Here is an 18657-nt window from a genome sequence, read left to right on the forward strand (position 1 = left end):
CAAAATACTGAAATCTTTATTCATATTGTAATTAAGTTGAAGAAAATATGTTGTCTTCTAAATTCTGTAACTGTGATAAATCTGACATTCTTACATACTGTGCCCCGTTATAATATACCAGGTAGTACTGCAGCGAATAGGGGAGGACCACAGTGACACTAGTAGACACCTGGAAGAGAGAGACACTATAATAGAGCAGCCACAGCCCACCCATCTTATTGTATTGACCCCCCCCCCTATATTGTGACCCACCCAATAGCTCCCCATCATATTGTGACCCCACTGCCCCCCCCCCATTTATTGCCCCCCTCCCAGCAGCTCTCCATTTTATTCCCCCCCCCAGCAGCTCCCCATTATTGTGCCCCTCCCAATAGCAATATTTTACTCCCCAACTGCTCCACCTCATGTAGTGCCCCCTTCACCTCCTTCTTACATTATTGCTGCTTAGTAAAAAAAAAAATAAACACAGATACTCACATCTCCCCGTTCCCCCGCAGCATTCTAATTCTCTCTCCTCTCCTTCGGCTATGTGTAGCACTGAAGCTACTTGGCAGAAGATTGGGTACTGGAAGAGCCCTCACTACCACCGCATTGTCCAGAACATCCATCATGACAAAGATCTGCATCCTAAGGACTACAGCAATTTGTAGTATGTAGTCAAAGCCACAAGACCAACTCTAAAATAGACATATGTCTATATTTGTATTCTGATATTTTTATACTGGTAACAAGATTTCATGCCATGCATGATATGACCAGCTACCAGTAAACAATCAGCCATTATAGTAATACCTCCAAATGCTATGTTGGTTGTGTGAGAAATTAAGAGGTGGCTTTGGCTGGCTATTATTGGGTGAAGAGTAAACACCCACCCTCATCCATGAGCCTTCATCCTCAGCCTGAGAGCCCTCTCCATAAACCTCTTTCTGCAGGACACAGTAATAGTGTATCCAGTTGGGGTAAGGGGTTCACATATGCTAATAAATTGTGCATGGAAAAAGGAAAACATTTTTTACAATTCCTCTTTTTTGGAAGCATAGGAGTCAAAGTTTTGTTGTTTCCATCCAGCATATGTATTTACATATTCCTTTCCCAGCTTCCTATCCATATCCTTCTTTTCTTTATCATGTTCATAACAAATGTTTCTCTGGAAAAGCATGTGCGTTCGGGCCGAGGACCTCCCCCTGTGCGCTAGCGTCGCGTTATGAACGGACGTCTAGCGGTACGTGTGACCGCGGCCTAAGAAGGCAGGGGTTGTGTTAAGGAGGTCGCACTGGTTTCGGACGCCATCTTGACTACTGTCCGCCATCTTAGATACAGCAGCCACCTTGGGGGGGGGGGTATGCTTCCCTTTTAGAAGCTATAGAGTTAAATGTTTTAATTCAGCTATTTTTCTCATTTAAACTGTTGTTTGCCTATTTTGGTTATGAAGAAGCTTCTAGGAGCCATTGTGTAGATAAGCATGGCTGTAAACAAGGCCTAGTCATTTTTCCCAGAATGTGCTGGTACAAAAACATAATGGCCAATAGAATCTAAGTCCTTATCAACACCCCAAATGCTGATCTGTATGTGCTAAAATATAGCTGTAGCTGTTTGAAATAAACAGTTTGAGTGCATCGGAAGACCGACTGTGTCTTGCATTTACTCTGTCAGCTCGCTGCCGGCAGCTATCTCATCCTCCCTCAAAGGGTTAATTAGGACTCACCTTACAAAAGTCAAGAGGGCTGTTGGGGCCCTGCATAAAAATCCCTAACAGGTTGAGAGATGTTCTTCAAGGTTCTGGGGAATTGGTGCAGGAAGATGAAGACCTATTTTCTGGAGAACAGGAGGCTCTGACTGAGGAATCATCTTTTATATGAATCAAATGTATTCTTTAGTATTGTCATGGACTGGAAGATATAGTGTATGGTTAATCCAATGTGTATGAGGCGGAGCTGATGGGGACACAATCAGATGGGGCTTTAATATGAAGGGCTGCATAGGGAGCTGGGAGGACACAATGTGAGGGGGAGATGGAGGGCTCTAAGGCCCGTTCCACACTTGCGAGTGTGATGCGATGAACTCGCATCACACTCGCAATGCATGCTGCCTGGAATGCACGGCCCGAACGCTGCACCGCGGGAGTGAACTAACATGCTGAGTTCACTCCCGGTGTGCAGCGTTCGGGCCGTGCGTTCCGAGTGTGATGCGAATTCATCGCATCACACTCGCAAGTGTGGAACGGGCCTAAGGGTGAAATTATACTGTATGGGTTGGAGTAGGAAGCAGAGCAAAGTGCATGGCGTCACAACATACATACTGTGCCGCATCTTCTGACCCACTTTTTCTTCTTTAAAATTTGAAAGGTATGACATTGTATATACATTAGTGCAATACGTTTACATCATGATTATGTAAATATGCATCTTCCAATCTGTCCAGAAAAGGAGGTGAAGTGAATGTAGCCTTACATGTGACTATAGTCAAGGCCATTCAACTTTTTAGATGCTGCAGTCAGCACCAAATGCTACATAGTTTTTATGGTTGAAAAAAGACACTTCTCCATCAACTTCAAACAACAAAGGGAAGGGATTGAATGAGGAAGGGGTTTAGGGGAAACAATTCTATATAACATAACCGTCAATCTTATTTGGGTGTAAAAAGGGATCTAGACCCTTCCTGAAGCTCTCCGCTGTCCCTGCTGTGACCATCGCCTGAGGCAGGCTATTCCACATATCGACAGTTCTCATAGTAAAAAACCCTTGTTACTTCTGGTGATTAAACCTTGTTTTCTCAAGACGCAGACATTGCCCCCTTGTCTTTTGATTAGACCTGGAACAACTTTCCACCATATTTTGTTTTGTATGAACCATTTATATATGTATATAAATGTATGTATATATTAAATAAGTGACTTTTGATTGGTTAGACAGAAATAAACAAGGTTTCTTATGTCACCTCATCATCCTCTTTCTTTCCAAACAACATTTAGTGCCACCATCTTTGTACACCCTGGATAACCTCTTATTAGGAGACAAACTTCCTACAAGGAGCTGTTATATTTTCTCTAGCGCATTTATGCACCCGGTATAAGCTTTGTTCTTTTATTACAAGTTCCAAACTCTTGTGCATATTTTAGCAGCATGGATAACACAACAACGCCACATAGGCGGCTTTCCTGCCCGTCCTCTCTATCACCCTGGAGGAGTCGGCGGTGCAGTGACGTCACCGAGCTGCTGAGCGGGAACACAAAGTTGTCATTGTCATGGTGGGATAGAGCGGCGCGGCGGATTCTGCGGCGGAATAAGGCAGACACAGACGTTACCGGCGCCATGAAGCTGCAGTGTGAGGTGGAGGTGATAAACCGCATGCTCCCTACATTCGGCATGAGGAATAGAGGCAGAGGGACCCGCGCCGTGCTGTCAGTGGGGAGGCAGGAGGAGAAGGGCTCCGGGCAGAGAGGACCCATCTACCTCATGATCTGTACCATCAAGGACAAGGCTGGCTCCAGATACAAGGCGAGTGCCTACTCCTTATCCTTAGGGTGTGATGCTAAATAGAGCGGAGGAAGAAGTTCTGCAGCAGCTGGAACCTGTGCTCTGCAGGACCCATCTTTATAGGGTGCAGATTATTGATGGGATAACATAACCTCTTATAATACAGATGATACAATCTGTGCCAACATTTAGCACAAAACTTTACACTCCAAAGACAGAAAAATGAATCATGAGACCATCCATTAACCCCTTATCACCAACGCTCCGATGGCGGGTGTGTAACCCGTTAAATGCCGCGGTCAGCGTGAACGCGGCATCTAACATGCCTCTGGGGGGTCATTCCCCCACGATCAGTATTGCAGAATATTATCATGAACAAGCAATCAGATGATTGCTTGTTCATGTTCCATGGTGGAGAAAGTAAAACAAAAATGTTATTCAATAAAAAATAAAGTAATAAATCAATAAAAATGCCCATAAGCCCCATAACATATAAAGAAACATATAACCCCCCAAAAAAAGTCTAAATCATAACAAAAACCCCACATATATATATAGTATCACCGCGTCCGTAACAACCCGTAGAATAAAAGTAAATCATTATTGAATCCGTACGATGAACGCCGTAAAAAAAAAAAATGTTGAAAACCCACCAAAAATTATCATTTTTACCTATCCAATCTTACAAAAAATGCAATAAAAAGTGATCAAAATCATATGTACTTCATAATGATACTGTGGCAAAGTACAACATGTCCTGCAAAAAACAAGCCATCAACCAGCTCTGTAGCCAAAAAAGTAAAAATGTTATGCCACTTTATGGTTTGTTCACCACATTACGGTTTTATTTGACAAATTTAGTAAAAAGTAAGAAAATATATTCAAGTCTGGAATCGTATCGACCCATAGAATAAAGATAACAGGATTATTAGGATATACGGAGAACACTGGAAAAAATCCAGTACAGAATTGATGCTTTTCTACTCCTGCCCTCAAAAACGAGTTCCTAAATTTTCAACAATAGGTGATACCAACCCCAAAATGGTAACACTGGAAAAAGCATCTCATCCCGCAAAAAAAATGCCATCACATGGCCCCAATAACGAAAAAACTTAAATTTTATAGCCTACAAAAGGGGCCAATGAGGAAACTAAGAAGATCTCAAGGGGTTAACGATCTTCCTAAAAGCTGTTTCTGATAGCTTAAGGGGTGCACATTTGAAAATGGGTTGATAGGTAGGGGGTTTTATGCTAAATATGTAAAATTTCATTCAGAACAGTATTTATCCCCAAAATAGTCAATTCTGAAAATCGCTATTCGATTTGTAGGCTGCGCGACATCAAAATATATTATCCAGACATTTCAAAAATTATGAAAATGTAAAGTAGACAAATGGGAAATGTTATTCGGCAAGTTATTTAGGTGGTAAATCTATCTGCCTGAAAATGTAATGATTTAGAATTTCAAAAAAGTGAAAATTTTCAAAAAATTCATAATCTTTCTTTTTTTTGGAAAATAAACGCAAAACTTATCAGCCAACATTTAGCACTAAAATGAAGTACAACATGTGGGGAAAAAAACTATCTCAGAATCGCTTTGATAAGTAACAGTGTTCAAAAGTTATAACCATATAAAGAGACGCAGGTCAGAATACAAAAAATGGGGCTGAGCCTTAAAGGGGTTATCCGGGTTTAAATTTTTTTTTATGGCCGGGCTGGGGAGGGCTATTTAAACATAATAAACATGTACTTACCTCCTCCGGTGCTGCCGATGTCCCGCGCCGCAGCCCGTCTTCTCCGTGCGCCGGTTTCATTACACCGGCGCACAGGGAGTGGCCGGCCGGCTGGAAGCTCCCATGCGCACCATCTCCCAGCGCTTACAACGCTGAGAGATAGAGACGGATGGGAGGAGCCGTCCACAACGCGGACCGGAAGCTCCCTGTGCGCGGCTTCCGTGCCCCTGTTTGTTTACAGGGGCACGGAACGAAGTGACCGCGGCGCGGGACATCGGCGGCGCCGGAGAAGGTAAGTCAATGTTTATTATGTTTAACTATCCCTCCCCAGCCCGGCCATAAAAAAAAAATTAAACCCGGATAACCCCTTTAAGCTACAAAATGGCTGCATCCTTAAGGGGTTGTAATATTTTTTTTGCGTTTCGTTCTGAAAATAAGTTTAATTTAGCAAAAGTTAAGAAAAATTCTTTTTTTTTTTTTCAAAGTTTGAAATGTTCTGCTTTCCAGGCAGATGGTCAAACCACCCAAATAAAGTGACGTTTCTGAAATGTCTGCTTTATGATGTCATGGGTTTTATGCATCCTCATTTTCATTTGTAGTTGGGCTTAGAACTTTAGGTTGCTGGAGGATGGGATCGGGTCACCTGGTAAGCTCATTGTGTCCGGAAAAGTACCCTTTATGACCGGCGTAAAAAAATGATACAGTGGTCATTATCCCCTTAAGGACGCAGGGTTTTATTTCGCAAATTTCTCGCTCTTTACCTTCAAAGATCCATAACTTTTTAATTTTTCTGTGTACAGAGCTGTGTGGGGGCTTTTTTTTGCGTAACAAATTTTACTTTGACTTCTATGTCACGTTATTTATTATTCCATGCCATGTATTGGGAAGCTGGAAAAAAATTCTAAATGTGGAAAAATTGGACAAAATCCCATGTTCGCATCACATTCTTGTGGGCTCAGTTACGACTTTCGCCGTGCGCTCCATATAACACCCCTGTTTTATACTTTGGTTTGGTACGATCGCGGTGATGTCAAATTCATATACCGTATATACTCGAGTATAAGCCGACCTGAGTATAAGCCGAGGCCCCTAATTTTACCACAAAATACTGGGAAAACCTATTGACTCAAGTATAAGCCGAGGGTGGGAAATGCATTGGTCACAGCCTCCACAGTATATAGCCAGCCAGGCTCTGCCCCAGTGTATATAGCCAGCCAGACCCTGCCCCAGTGTATATAGCCAGCCAGCCCCTGCCCCAGTGTATATAGCCTGCCAGACCCTGCCCCAGTGTATATAGCCTGCCAGACCCTGCCCCAGTGTATATAGCCTGCCAGACCCTGCCCCAGTGTATATAGCCTGCCAGACCCTGCCCCAGTGTATATAGCCTGCCAGACCCTGCCCCAGTGTATATAGCCTGCCAGACCCTGCCCCAGTGTATATAGCCTGCCAGACCCTGCCCCAGTGTATATAGCCTGCCAGACCCTGCCCCAGTGTATATAGCCTGCCAGACCCTGCCCCAGTGTATATAGCCTGCCAGACCCTGCCCCAGTGTATATAGCCTGCCAGACCCTGCCCCAGTGTATATAGCCTGCCAGACCCTGCCCCAGTGTATATAGCCTGCCAGACCCTGCCCCAGTGTATATAGCCTGCCAGACCCTGCCCCAGTGTATATAGCCTGCCAGACCCTGCCCCAGTGTATATAGCCTGCCAGACCCTGCCCCAGTGTATATAGCCTGCCGCCGCTGCCGGACAGATCGCACAGAAGATATACAGGGGTCGCCAGAAAGGTCAGTTTAGATATATTTATTTTTTGACTCGAGTATAAGCCGAGTTTGGGTTTTTCAGCACATTTTTTGTGCTGAAAAACTAGGCTTATACTCGAGTATATAAGGTAAGTTTAGTGGGTTTTCATACATTTAAAAAAATTAAACAAATGTGTAAAAAAAAAAAAAATTGCTATCTTCTGAAGCTAATAACTTACGTTTTATGTCAGTTCAGGGAAAGGGGGTTGATTTGAACTTTTAGGTTTTTAACATTTTTAAATTGATTTAAAAACTTTTTTAAACCCTTGTCAGGGATTTTTATGCAGGGCCCCAACAGCCCTCTTGACTTTTGTAAGGTGAGTCCTAATTAACCCTTTCATGATTGAACATAAGGACCAAGACATACGTCAATTTCTTAGTCAAGATCTTCTCCCCTTTAATAATGAAAATGCATAATATATAACAAACAGAAGAATCATCAAAGGGGCGTGAATAGTATACTGCAAAGCTATTGGTCATCAGCAAATTCTGGGAAAAGAAAGTTAATTAATTGTGCGCAGTTCTCAGAGACCTTGTACACAGATATTGTTTATACTAAGAAGATGATAAGTGGCTCCAGAATCATATTATTATGCAGCTTCGAGGACAGATTGGCTTCTCATTAAATGTCAAAGGGTATTAGCTGACAGGCCAGCAAACAGGTTACATAAAATGAAGTTTGAATCATGACATTAACTTGACAATGGTCAGGGAACATGGCCGCTGTATCTAAGATGGCGGACAGTAGTCAAGATGGCGTCCGAAACCAGTGCGACCTCCTTAACACCCTTTAGTGCAGTGATGGCAAACCTTTTAGAGGCCGAGTGCCCAAACTACAACAAAGACCCGCTTATTTATCGCAAAGTGCCAACACAGAAATGTAATTTGTGATTTATACTCCCTTCTCTGTCACAGTTTTCATTGATATCAGCCCCTGAGGACACCAATAAAGCAGGAAATAGTCCCAGGTAGCGCTGTCACTTTAAAATAGCTCTGTGCACAGCAAGTCCTGGGCTGTCTGGGACTGCAGGAAGATACCTGGACTCATCTCTGGTGATGGCCTGGGTGCCCACAGAAAGGGCTCTGAGTACCACCTCTGGTGCCAGTGCCATAGGTTAGCCATCACTGTTCTATGGTACATTAACCCTTGATGGTCTGATCATTCCTACCATATACTGTTATACTACTGTATTGCAGTACATGGCATTTCTGCACAGTATACGTTACAATGAGCCACTGGCTCATTGTACCGAAACTGCAGAAACCATGCAGACTCGATGACGTTCAGGGGAGCTACAATCAGATCCAAGATCAGATCAGATTAAATGCCGCCGGCAGCATCGGAGGGGTTAATAGCCACAATCGGTGCAAGAACCGACCGCAGTTATTAGCAGTGGGGGTTTGCTGCAATATGCAGCCCGTGAGACCTCTTCATACACCTCTGTGCCATAGAGCTACGGCGCAGAGCGTTTAGGGGTTTGAGGGATTTTCTAGGAATTCTGGGTGCAGTGGTGGCAAGTATACAGAACACTTACCTGCTTCCTGCACCACTACGTACTTTTGGCCTTCTTTGCCTGACCTGGGGGTCGCAGGACCCACTTTGGTGAATGACTGGCCTTCTTGGACCACAAGTCCTCAATTCCTCTGAGTCACATGTGATGCCCCATGATCTGAGGAGGGCGCTCATCTGCCAAAGACCAGAAGTATCCGAGTGTCCCAGCACCAGGTAAGCCACCCCACTCCTTCTCCTACAGGGTTTTTCTAAAATCTCTGAAAACCCCTTTTAATTGAATTGTTAAAGCACAGATAATTAAGGGTGCGTTCACACGTTCAGGTTTTTCACTTGCAGTTTTTGAAGCCAAGGTGGTGATCATAATTGTTAAGAACGTATCATTGAGATGTGCTGTTCCTCCTTATTTTCCACTACACTCCTGGTTTGGACATCAAAAACTGCATCTGAAAAGCTGAACGTGTGAACGCACCCTAAGCCTGTATTAATTAAGCTGTACTGGACCACCATAACGCCAGCGAGCCATTGTAAAGCTCTGGTTAAAGGAAATGCTCGTTCTGACCCACACATACCTGCACATTAGTGTAGCTGAGATGATGCAGGAACATATTTTGGTTAAGCATATAATCCATCCGTTTCGTTATAACTATAGATTCTTGTCTTCGTTAATAACCCACTTGGCGCTTCTGTGTGCATCACAGGACTTTGGCATTAGCATAATAGGGCAGCTATGTAGCATCCCGCCTCCCCCCACCCTCCCTTCCTCGGTCCTGAGAGTTGGTGGCGAATCCTCAGGAGCATTAGGGCATGCACACCGCAGGCTCCCAAGGGGACTGCGCGTACTATCACAGAGGTCTTGTGCTATGTGCAGAAATGTGTGGGTCAGAATGACTATGGTAGGTTTCCTTTAAGGGTCACTAATCGTTTTCCCACCAACATTCATCAGGTTTTTGAGAGGATAGAAGGTAAAGGTGAAGTAGTAAACTCTGCGTTGCCCCCCACAGCTTGTGTATTGTGCCTTGTAAAACTGAACATGGAGCTCATACGCTTTAAAGTCAGGGTATAATTATATCAGCTTCACCAGAACAATGGACATATGCCATGGGGCTGGAGCGAATTTAAAGGGGCTGTCCAGTTTCATCCATTTAAATATTGTTTGTATAATGAAAAGTTCTACAGTTTTACCAATTTACTTTCTGTATAAATTCCGCACAGTTTCCTAGACCTCTGTTTGCTATCATTCTATAGGAAGCTTCATTGTTTACTTCCGGGAGATAAAAATCTGACCAGGGGTAGAACTTGTTTTGGCGTCTCTTATTTACTTACATGGATAATCTGGTTTCTTTTCCTGCGCATGCATACTAAAAAGTCCCGGATGCACCACAAGTGTAAATATGGCAGCACTCAGAGGTCGCACTAGCATTTTTACAGAAGGGTAATAATACTCCTCTTACTATTTTTGGGGAGTATTTTTTAGCAGAATAGGAGTTTTAAATTTTCTGTTATAAAAATATTTAACTCTTAGCTGTATATAATGTTAGCAGACGCCATTTATACATGAAAATCATCTTCCCTGCACGCACGCTCGCCGCACACACACACCCAATACACATTCACTACACATAGAGTGTAGTGAGCACAGTGTGGGCGGTGTGTGGCATTGGCTTTGGCCCCGCTGTCCACGTCTCCCCTGGGCCTGCGATCTTGCTCCGGGTCTCTACAGCGCGCTGCTGACACAGATCACTTTGCCACGTGTCCTGGTGAGCGATCCAGCGCTCAGCCTGCACGCTACCGGGAATAATAGCCAAGCGTACTTTTACGCATGGCAATTATTTTTGGGGGTAATTGCGTCTCATCACACTACTATGATGCGTGGTGAATCATTGTGACCTCTGGCAGCACTTTAGTAGAGTTTCTGTTGCAAGTTTGTTCTCAAGGTTCTGTAGCTTTAGAACACCACTTCTCTCTGTCTCGGATTTAAAGCAATATATGGCATTGAAAGCAAGCAACAACTTTATATTGGCATATCACCATTTGTTATTGCTATGTCGCTAAACGCGTTTCAAAGGCTCCACCTTCATCTGTAGCATCCGTGGTGGTGCTCTATTCAAAACATAAGGTAATGTCCATTTCAAAGTGAAGGAAAAATAGAATGGTGAGTGCCTTTGAAATCCCCACTGCAATAGCTTGAATCTGTAAATATGTGCAAAAAGTCTACTTGAGATTTTTGCTGCAGATTTTAACCCATATATTGCAAATTAGCATAAATGAACATTCTGCAGATCCATAAATGTACTGTGCACTGTGCATTAGTTTCCTCTGGTTGGACCTGTATAGTGTTAAATGAATGAAGGGATACCTGAAGATACCAAAATGTATGCACTTCACAAGTAAAAACATCTTTGACCCTTGTTCTGGTATTATCCTCGCTTTACCACTAGATGGCGTCTGTGCCCCAGAATCCTGCATGAAAAACATTCCACTTGCCTGAAGCTCTAGTCATATGTTGACATTTGTTATGCAGAATCTTCCCTTCTGACCAGCGCACATATTCACCATGGAGGGAACACACTGGACTGTATGTGCTCTGCTTTATCTGTTGAAGCGGGTACATGATCAATAGTGGTATTTAATCTCTTTACCCATTCCTATTTCTTTGTTTCTATGACTGATAAGGTAGATGTCAGATGTGTAGACTATTACTAACCACTGTATTACTAACAACCATTGAGCTATGGAGGCTAATGAAAGATGTGCAGTTGTGATCAGTTACATGCTGGGGCACTCGGACAACTTTTGCTTCTTTCCATCTCGCAGTATCATGTTCTTTTTGCATCATTCATGCTGATCACCTGATTCTTTCTTGCAGCTACAGGAGAATATTGAGAATTTGTTTTCCAAGTTTATAAGTGAAGGAAAGGCCACAATACGACTTAGAGAGCCAGCGTTGGATATATGTCTCAGTAAGGTACGTTAAGATGCCTGGGCAGTACATCCGCTGAGGTTTACTTTAAAGCATAACAGGCCAAAAATAGTTTTGGAGAGCAATTGGCAACAATTCCAACAGTACCTTCATCATGCTTCTGGCATCTTCCTATCCTGCAAACCATCCTGGTATATCAATCAGGCCTTGAAAAATCATTTCCATCTTTTCCTGAAGTGGGCAGGCACTTCCTGATTGTGACATCAGCCAAGGGCACTGAGGCCAGAGCAGTTTCCTCCTCTTCCCATAATGCAGAGCTCTCCACACATGCACTAGTAGCCTAGCCAATCAGGACACAGATTCTCAGGCTGAGGCATTGTTCACACGTTGCGTCTGAATTGTGTTTCAAAATGCAAACCAGACTGGGAGGGTTTGGCCTAATTGTAAATATGTTTTAACAGACACACATGCTATCTGTAACAGGTGCTGTTTTTTTTTGCATATTAAAATGTGCAAAACACTGACGCATGTAACTATTTGCACGCATCTGCCATTGGCTCAACCTCCTCCCTGTCTCAAAACCCAATCCTGGTTGAATGTCTAAACGCAGCCTCAGTGTTACAGCTGTGCAACCCTAAATAGAAAGCACATTCAATGTGAGTTTTACATCCTCACTTCCATTCTAATAGGCATTGTAGTTACAGTGACCTATACACACAGTTTATTACATCCTAATACATCCATATGACCAACGTACACACTACCTGCTAAGATTGATGTGTCACCCCTGTTCACTTTATGTATGTGGATTGGGAAACTGACATGTTTAATCAAGGGTGTTAATTCTGTTATGCTGTCACCCTATTAGCTGCTTTCTCAGAAGTTCCCAAAACATGGCCCTCAGAATGGTGCGACACAACTATTGCTGGAAAAACATTGTGTTTTTTTAAAGGACTTTTCTCCTCTGGTACATGTCCACAGAATATGCCTTTCTATAATATAAATGTCTGATAGTTGTAAGTTCCACATCTGCAGTTTTGTATTCTCTCAGTAATAGGGGTTCCCTGACTCCCATTTTGTGTTGCAGCTATCTCTACTTTCTTTTTATGGAGGCAGAGGAATAGCTGGACAAGAAGGCTTGTCTACTATCTGCACTGGTTAAACCATTGGACTGCCATTATAAGTTTGCTGAGTTTAGGGGGAAAAATGTTATTTTGTGTGTCAGTAGAATATAGTTCTGTTGCATAACCAGACAAAGCTCTTACCCTTCTTGGAAAAAAAAAATTCTCTCTAAACTTATCTAAATTCTTCATTCCTCGCCCTTTATAATTTTTTTTTATATTATCCTTAGGCTGATGTCTCCAACCTGAAGAACTTTATTTCCGCAGTGAGTTTAGCACACAAGGGCACAGATGCCAGTCCTGTACCACTGTCACGTTTGACACCGGCAAAGACCTCTGAAATTGAAAAGCCAAGAGCTAAAATGATTATTACTTGCAAAAAAGACTATCCTCTAACAAAGAGCTTCCCCTATTCATTGGAGCATCTTCAGGTCTCCTTCTGCAAGCTCGCTCGAGTGGACATGCGGATGCTTTGCTTGAAGAGACTTCAGAAACTCGATCTAAGCAGTAACCATATCAAGAAGCTGCCAAAGACCATTGGTGACCTGGTGTGTCTCCAGGAGCTCATCCTGCACAATAACTTTCTGGAGACGTTTGAGGTAGAGTTGTGTAACTCTACATTGAGGAACTCTCTGAAGTCTTTGGACCTGAGTGAAAATAAACTAAAGGCTCTTCCTTTTCAGTTATGCAACTTCAGAGAACTTGTCAGCCTGAAGCTTGACGGCAACGAGCTTGTCCAGTTGCCTTTTGCCATTGGCAAGTTGAGTAAACTGCGTTTTCTTTCTGCCACCAAAAATAAACTTCCTTATCTTCCCAACAGCTTCAAAACATTAGTACTTGAGAATCTGGATCTATTCGGTAATCCATTTGCCAAAGCAAATCCAATGGTACCTGACATCCAACTAAAGATCCCACTTACATTACTGGAAACCGCTTCAAGGGCTACTCTTACTTACAGGTAGCGTATTGTGTGGGGTGTTTTTCTAGTGAGTTTTATCAGACCAGAGATCACAGCTGTGACCGTGGAGGATATCTGCATGCAGAGAAGCTTGCGGTGCGGACACGGGAACCGCTATGACTCCTTTTAGAAACCGACTCAAAATGCACGGGGATATACCTCGGCCAAATCGCATATTCATTTCTATGGAAACGCATGCGACTGATAACCAGTGTCTTGCATTTAAACAATACAAGAAACCTGGTGCTGGTTACCGAAACCATGTGCTTTGATTTTGTTTCTAAACATAGTCAGAGCGGTACCTGTGATCGCACCTTTATCCAATTATCCAAGATAACTAGAGATACAATTTTATGACTATCTTTACTTTGGAAATCTAGTTCTTTGTCCTGTGGCAGCTTCCTCCAAAAAGGACTGCACTCCTGCCCAAAGGTTGTATTTGCATTGTAGCTCCGCTCAAATTACTTTAGTAAAGCTTAGTTGCAATACCAGGCATAACCCACGGAGAGTTGTGGTTCAGTTTCCAAATGAGAATACCTAGGTTTTGTTTTGTGTGTTGTTTTTTTTTTAACTCCCTTTATTTGAAAATCCACAACTCTTTATTTTTCAGTGTTAGGGCTTTTATGTTGCAATACAGCTGAATTGCAGTATATGGTGGAGTTACTGATGGTCTGTTACAATGTCACACTAGCACATTGTAACAGATTTTCAGAAGTGACAATGCCTGGAGTCTCGTACAAACTCCAACTGTCATGGCGAAGGTTCATCGACAATAATGGCCAAGGTGGCCGCGCTTTTGTGCCGCAGGTATGGGTTAGTCTGTACGGAGAGGGCTGCTATTATGTCGGTTTGTGGTGTGACTCAATTTGTTATATTTAGCTTCAGGCTAGCAAAGGTTGGGAATACAATTCAATCTTTTAAAGCATCATGTGAAATATGGCCTCTCTCATTTCATTAATGATGCCATAGGTAGATGTGATTTAGGTCCTTTATAAGTAGCAGCAGACTGCACGTGAATTATAGGGAATCTGCTGTTACATATGGAAGATCCGTAATGCATCGGGAAGGAGCCAGCATCCTCCTTCATAGCTTCCTCGGTGATTGATTTTCTGTCATTTAGTGGTTATTCTCTATTCATTGCAGAAGTAAAGAGGGAGGGTGTCCTCCGCAGTGACTGTGCAGCTCTCATACTGAGAGTCCTGGAGGTTTATGTAGTTACCTCATACAGACCCTTACAGGAGAGACTATATAATACACAAATACAACATCATCCTTGTTTGTACTACATTTCCCAGTATTGATCATCGGTGGTTCTCCAGGTCCAAAGACCTCTGCTCTAATAGTCATATTTATGGTTCAAAGGGGATCCGTCTGTTTTCCTGACATTTCTGTATTGGTAGGTACTTTGCACCTCTATGAGATATACGGATGGCTATCCTGGAAGTAATATTTACAATGGGGAAGTTCATTGGGACTTTCATACCCATATTCTACAGCTTATTGTGGGGGGGGTATCCTTTTTTTTTTTTTTTTTTTAATAAGAGGATAAATCTTAATTAAAGAGGTGCTCCAGAAATAAAAAAAAAATGTCCACAGGTGCACTTCCCATTCTCCTGCTCCCAGTGCCAGTGTTTCTCCTGCTGGCTCTTCACTGGCACTGCCAGCTGGGAGGGAAGTGTTGAAGGTCACAGGGCATTTCTGGGTGACACTGGGGTCACTGACTGCAGTGTGTCCTGTGAATAATGACCCATTTTGGTGAAGATTCATTAGGAGACACTTTATTTTATTTTTCCTTATTCCTTCTTTTCTTGTGAATTAATGGAAAACCCATTTAAGGCAAAGCCTCTTTATTTCATGGTTATAGCTGTCACATAAGCAGGTGAGAGGGTTTTTTTTTTTTTTTTTTTTAAATCACCTTATAAGAAAGGTGACACATTTTTCCTTAGCGCAGTCTATTCTGACACTTTAAAGGGGGAGATTTATCAGAAGTGTGTGAGAGCAGAACTGTTCTAGTTGCCCATGGCAACCAATAAGAGCTCAGTTTTAATCCTTCCACAGAAAGCTGAGCTTTGATTTGTTGCCATGGGCTACTAGACCATTTGACACCACATCTGACGCTTCTGATAAATCTCCCCCTTTGTGTGTTGTTCCTGTTACTTATGTCAGCCAGCACGGCTATGCCTGTTTACACAGAGCCTATGTTAGTACATAAGTGTTTGGCCTCCAGTCTCCGTGATCAATCATCTCATGGCATTTATCCAGAGGGAAGTGAGAAGTAAGAGTTTCTGTGTTGGCTCTGGTCTTCCCTATGCTGACAACTTGTGTGAATCAATGCAGAGATGACACTTCCTTATATTAAAAAAAAAAAAAGACTTCGGACACAATGACATAAAAAAAAAAATATTATGAAAAAACTTCCAACTTGTAGAAGTGTTTGTTGCCTGTGTCCTATGACATATTCTCAAATGTTTTCATTATTTCGGGAGGTGCTGTGTTACATGAGCAGTAATAAATGTTCCCCTTACTTCTCCTCTTTGCCCAATTCTGACATTTCTTTTATCCCTCTCTGGTCTGTTCTCCGGACTGTAGCAGGCACGCGTCTGTGTAGCAATGTCAGTAATAGGCGAAGACTAAGGCCAGGCACAGGGCAGGGTTCGGGGAGGAGAACCCTACAGGGCATTTGCCATCTCGTTTGCAGATTTTCATATCTTTCAACCCAGTCTATGTTTAGTTTAATAGGCAGAAAGATAATGACAGACTCCCAAAGGTGTTATTAAGCGTTTCAATTAATGAGATTAAATAGATTTTTATTTTTTTTTACCTCCTTTCCTCTCCTGTAATTGTTCTCTGACCTCATTTTCTGCTGCTTGTGAAACCTGAACAGTTATTACTGCTGGGTCTCTTCCTTCATTTATTATGTACTTGTATGAATGGCATGAAGGGTGAGCACCATAACCAGCCCTAGTTTCCTAAAATAAAAAACGTTTTTGATTCTGCTTTTTATTTTCAGGGTAATAACCAAATTCTAACAATGTAATGATGTGTTTGTAGATTTTCATCTGCCAGTAAGCTTGTTAAATGTGATGGATAATGGGACGAGTTTGGCAATAAAACTTATTTTATTCTTTTCCCTCTAGAATCTCATATGGACCACAAGTGATACCCAAGCACCTCTGCCAGGATCTGTCAGTGGCTAAAACGTGTGACTGCGGAGGGCCGTGCTTGTCTTCCTTTATCCAGACGATTGTTGTAATGAATCTACACCAGGTGTCTCAGACAGTTGTCCTTGTGGACTCTATGGGGGGCACCGAGGCCCCCATCATCTGTTACTTCTGTTCTCTCACCTGCTACTCCATGTTCCTTGATAAATACTTGCAGAGCACCAGGGTGTAAAGTCCTGGCACCCTCTTCACAATCTTATATCACAGCGCCTTCTGCCTTGGCAGTGTCCCTGATTCATAATGAATATGCAGGTCGCCTTTTCAGTACCAATTCAGAAGACAAACTAGCTGCACCGTGCATTGGAGCAGTGATGTGTAACCCTTAGCTATCCAGCTGGCGTAGTATTACAGTTCTCAGAATAGGATGCACCTTTATTGTGCAGAATGGAATAATTATTTATTATGGCGTCCAAGTGTATTTCTGTCCTGTTTCTGTCACTCAAAATATCTAATATATACAAGAATTCATCTGTCTCCTACAAGAACTTGTGATGCGGTTAGTGTTAAAGGAACACTCCAGACAAATCTTGCACACTGATATAGGTAGTACCTGGTGTTAGTGTGTAGATCCTGATCCAGGGCTTCTTGTTTTACATCTATAAGCCCTGCATTTGGAACATTGTGGTGTATTATCTATGCCCTTTTACCTTTTTCTAGACTTTTGCAGCAGCATTGATTGACAACCCATTGTATTACCATGACTTAACAGGTGTCTTCACCCAGGGGATGCATGTAGCATAATAGGTGCATTATACCATTCCTATACAGGTAACGCAGGCACTATACAACTAGAAGCGTTAAGTGTGAAGTGATTTTTTTTATTTTTACAATGTGCCAACAAAATACTAGTTACCCCTCTTACTGACACACTGAAAATACCAGGTCAAGACTGGAAGACTTAATTCAGACCACTGTAGTTGGTTTGTGAATTCTGGACCTAAATGGCTGAATTTCAGAGATCAACCACCGTGCAGAGGATGGGACTCCATGTATCATAGTGACCTGTGATTGAGTCCCTCTTCCCTAATATAATAACCATTACAGTTTGGAGATGCTGTTTTGCAAGTAAGAAAGGTAAGTATTTATTGATCCGAAGTCCCACAGTAGACCAGTACTAGTGTCTTATAGTTACTCAACTCTAACATAAGAAATCTCTTCAGGGTTCAGTCCACCTTAATTTTAGCCTACATTTTAGTAAATGTGCCTTAGCCTTTGTATGGGAATGTGAAGTGTGAATGTTTGCCTCATCTAAACCATTAGAAGAGGACCAGTCGTAAAGTACTATGGGTCTGTGCCCATGTGCTGTGTTACTGTTTATGGTGAAGCAATCACCCCCCTTCCCCAGGTATGGCGACCATACATTTCAAAATGATGGATGGATTCCAAAAAAGCAAACCCCAAAATGATGAGGCGCACAGAGGCAGTGCCAAGTGGTGTCTTTCAGAAATTTGTATTGGGCAACTGGTCTTTACGTAAAATGTTCTTGGAGCATGAAACCTGACACTGTCTGGATATGTAATTGTTTATTTTTATGTAAAATGGAAGATTTTAAAGATAATTTTAATAAATGCAACTTTTATTTATTGAACCAATTCTTGGACGTCAGTGTCTCATTGTAATACACTGTGTGAGAGCGTCTGGGAATGAAAAGAAGAGCACTCCAGCACTATACAAAGGGAATCCTCGCCGAGTCTTGAATTATCCTTTGTTCAATAAAAAGATGCACGAGTTCACGTGAGGAGAGAATAAGGTTGACGCGTTTCGACGCTGAGCGTCTTAATCATAACCTACCTGTTAGACGGCTGTGGATTATCTTTCCGTGCACCGAAGGGGAGCCGAGGTCGGAGTGCCATCTTTGAGGTATCGTGTTTGGGTGAGCTGGCAGTTTTTTACTACATTTGTAGTGGGATATAT

General features: G+C 42.5%; 1 protein-coding gene across 4 annotated transcripts; it reads left to right on the forward strand.

Moving 5' to 3' along the window:
- Nucleotides 1-3158: 3158 nt before the first annotated feature.
- On the forward strand, nt 3159-18335 carry LRR1 (leucine rich repeat protein 1). 4 transcript variants are annotated; one of them, XM_072115992.1, is made up of 4 exons: nt 3159-3497; nt 11390-11488; nt 12795-13522; nt 16660-18335. In XM_072115992.1, the coding sequence occupies exons 1-4, from the start codon at nt 3312-3314 to the stop codon at nt 16913-16915; spliced, it is 1269 nt and encodes a 422-aa protein (XP_071972093.1). In that variant the 5' UTR covers nt 3159-3311; the 3' UTR covers nt 16916-18335. The 4 variants fall into 4 exon arrangements, with proteins under 4 accessions (XP_071972093.1, XP_071972094.1, XP_071972096.1 ...); XM_072115993.1 differs by having other exon boundaries at nt 11396-11488; XM_072115995.1 differs by lacking the exon at nt 3159-3497 and adding an exon at nt 11041-11098.
- The last annotated feature ends 322 nt before the right edge of the window (nt 18336-18657 follow it).

Source organism: Engystomops pustulosus, chromosome 7 (assembly GCF_040894005.1).
Source record: "Engystomops pustulosus chromosome 7, aEngPut4.maternal, whole genome shotgun sequence".
Taxonomy (NCBI): Eukaryota; Metazoa; Chordata; class Amphibia; order Anura; family Leptodactylidae; genus Engystomops; species Engystomops pustulosus.

Excerpts from the sequence above, each read along its gene's own strand:
- LRR1 (XM_072115992.1), top strand. The coding sequence starts at position 3,312 with ATGAAGCTGCAGTGTGAGGTGGAGGTGATAAACCGCATGCTCCCTACA. Across the intron at positions 3,498-11,389 it reads AGGCTGGCTCCAGATACAAG|CTACAGGAGAATATTGAGAA; the intron begins GCGAGTGCCTAC and ends TCTTTCTTGCAG. Across the intron at positions 11,489-12,794 it reads TGGATATATGTCTCAGTAAG|GCTGATGTCTCCAACCTGAA; the intron begins GTACGTTAAGAT and ends TATTATCCTTAG.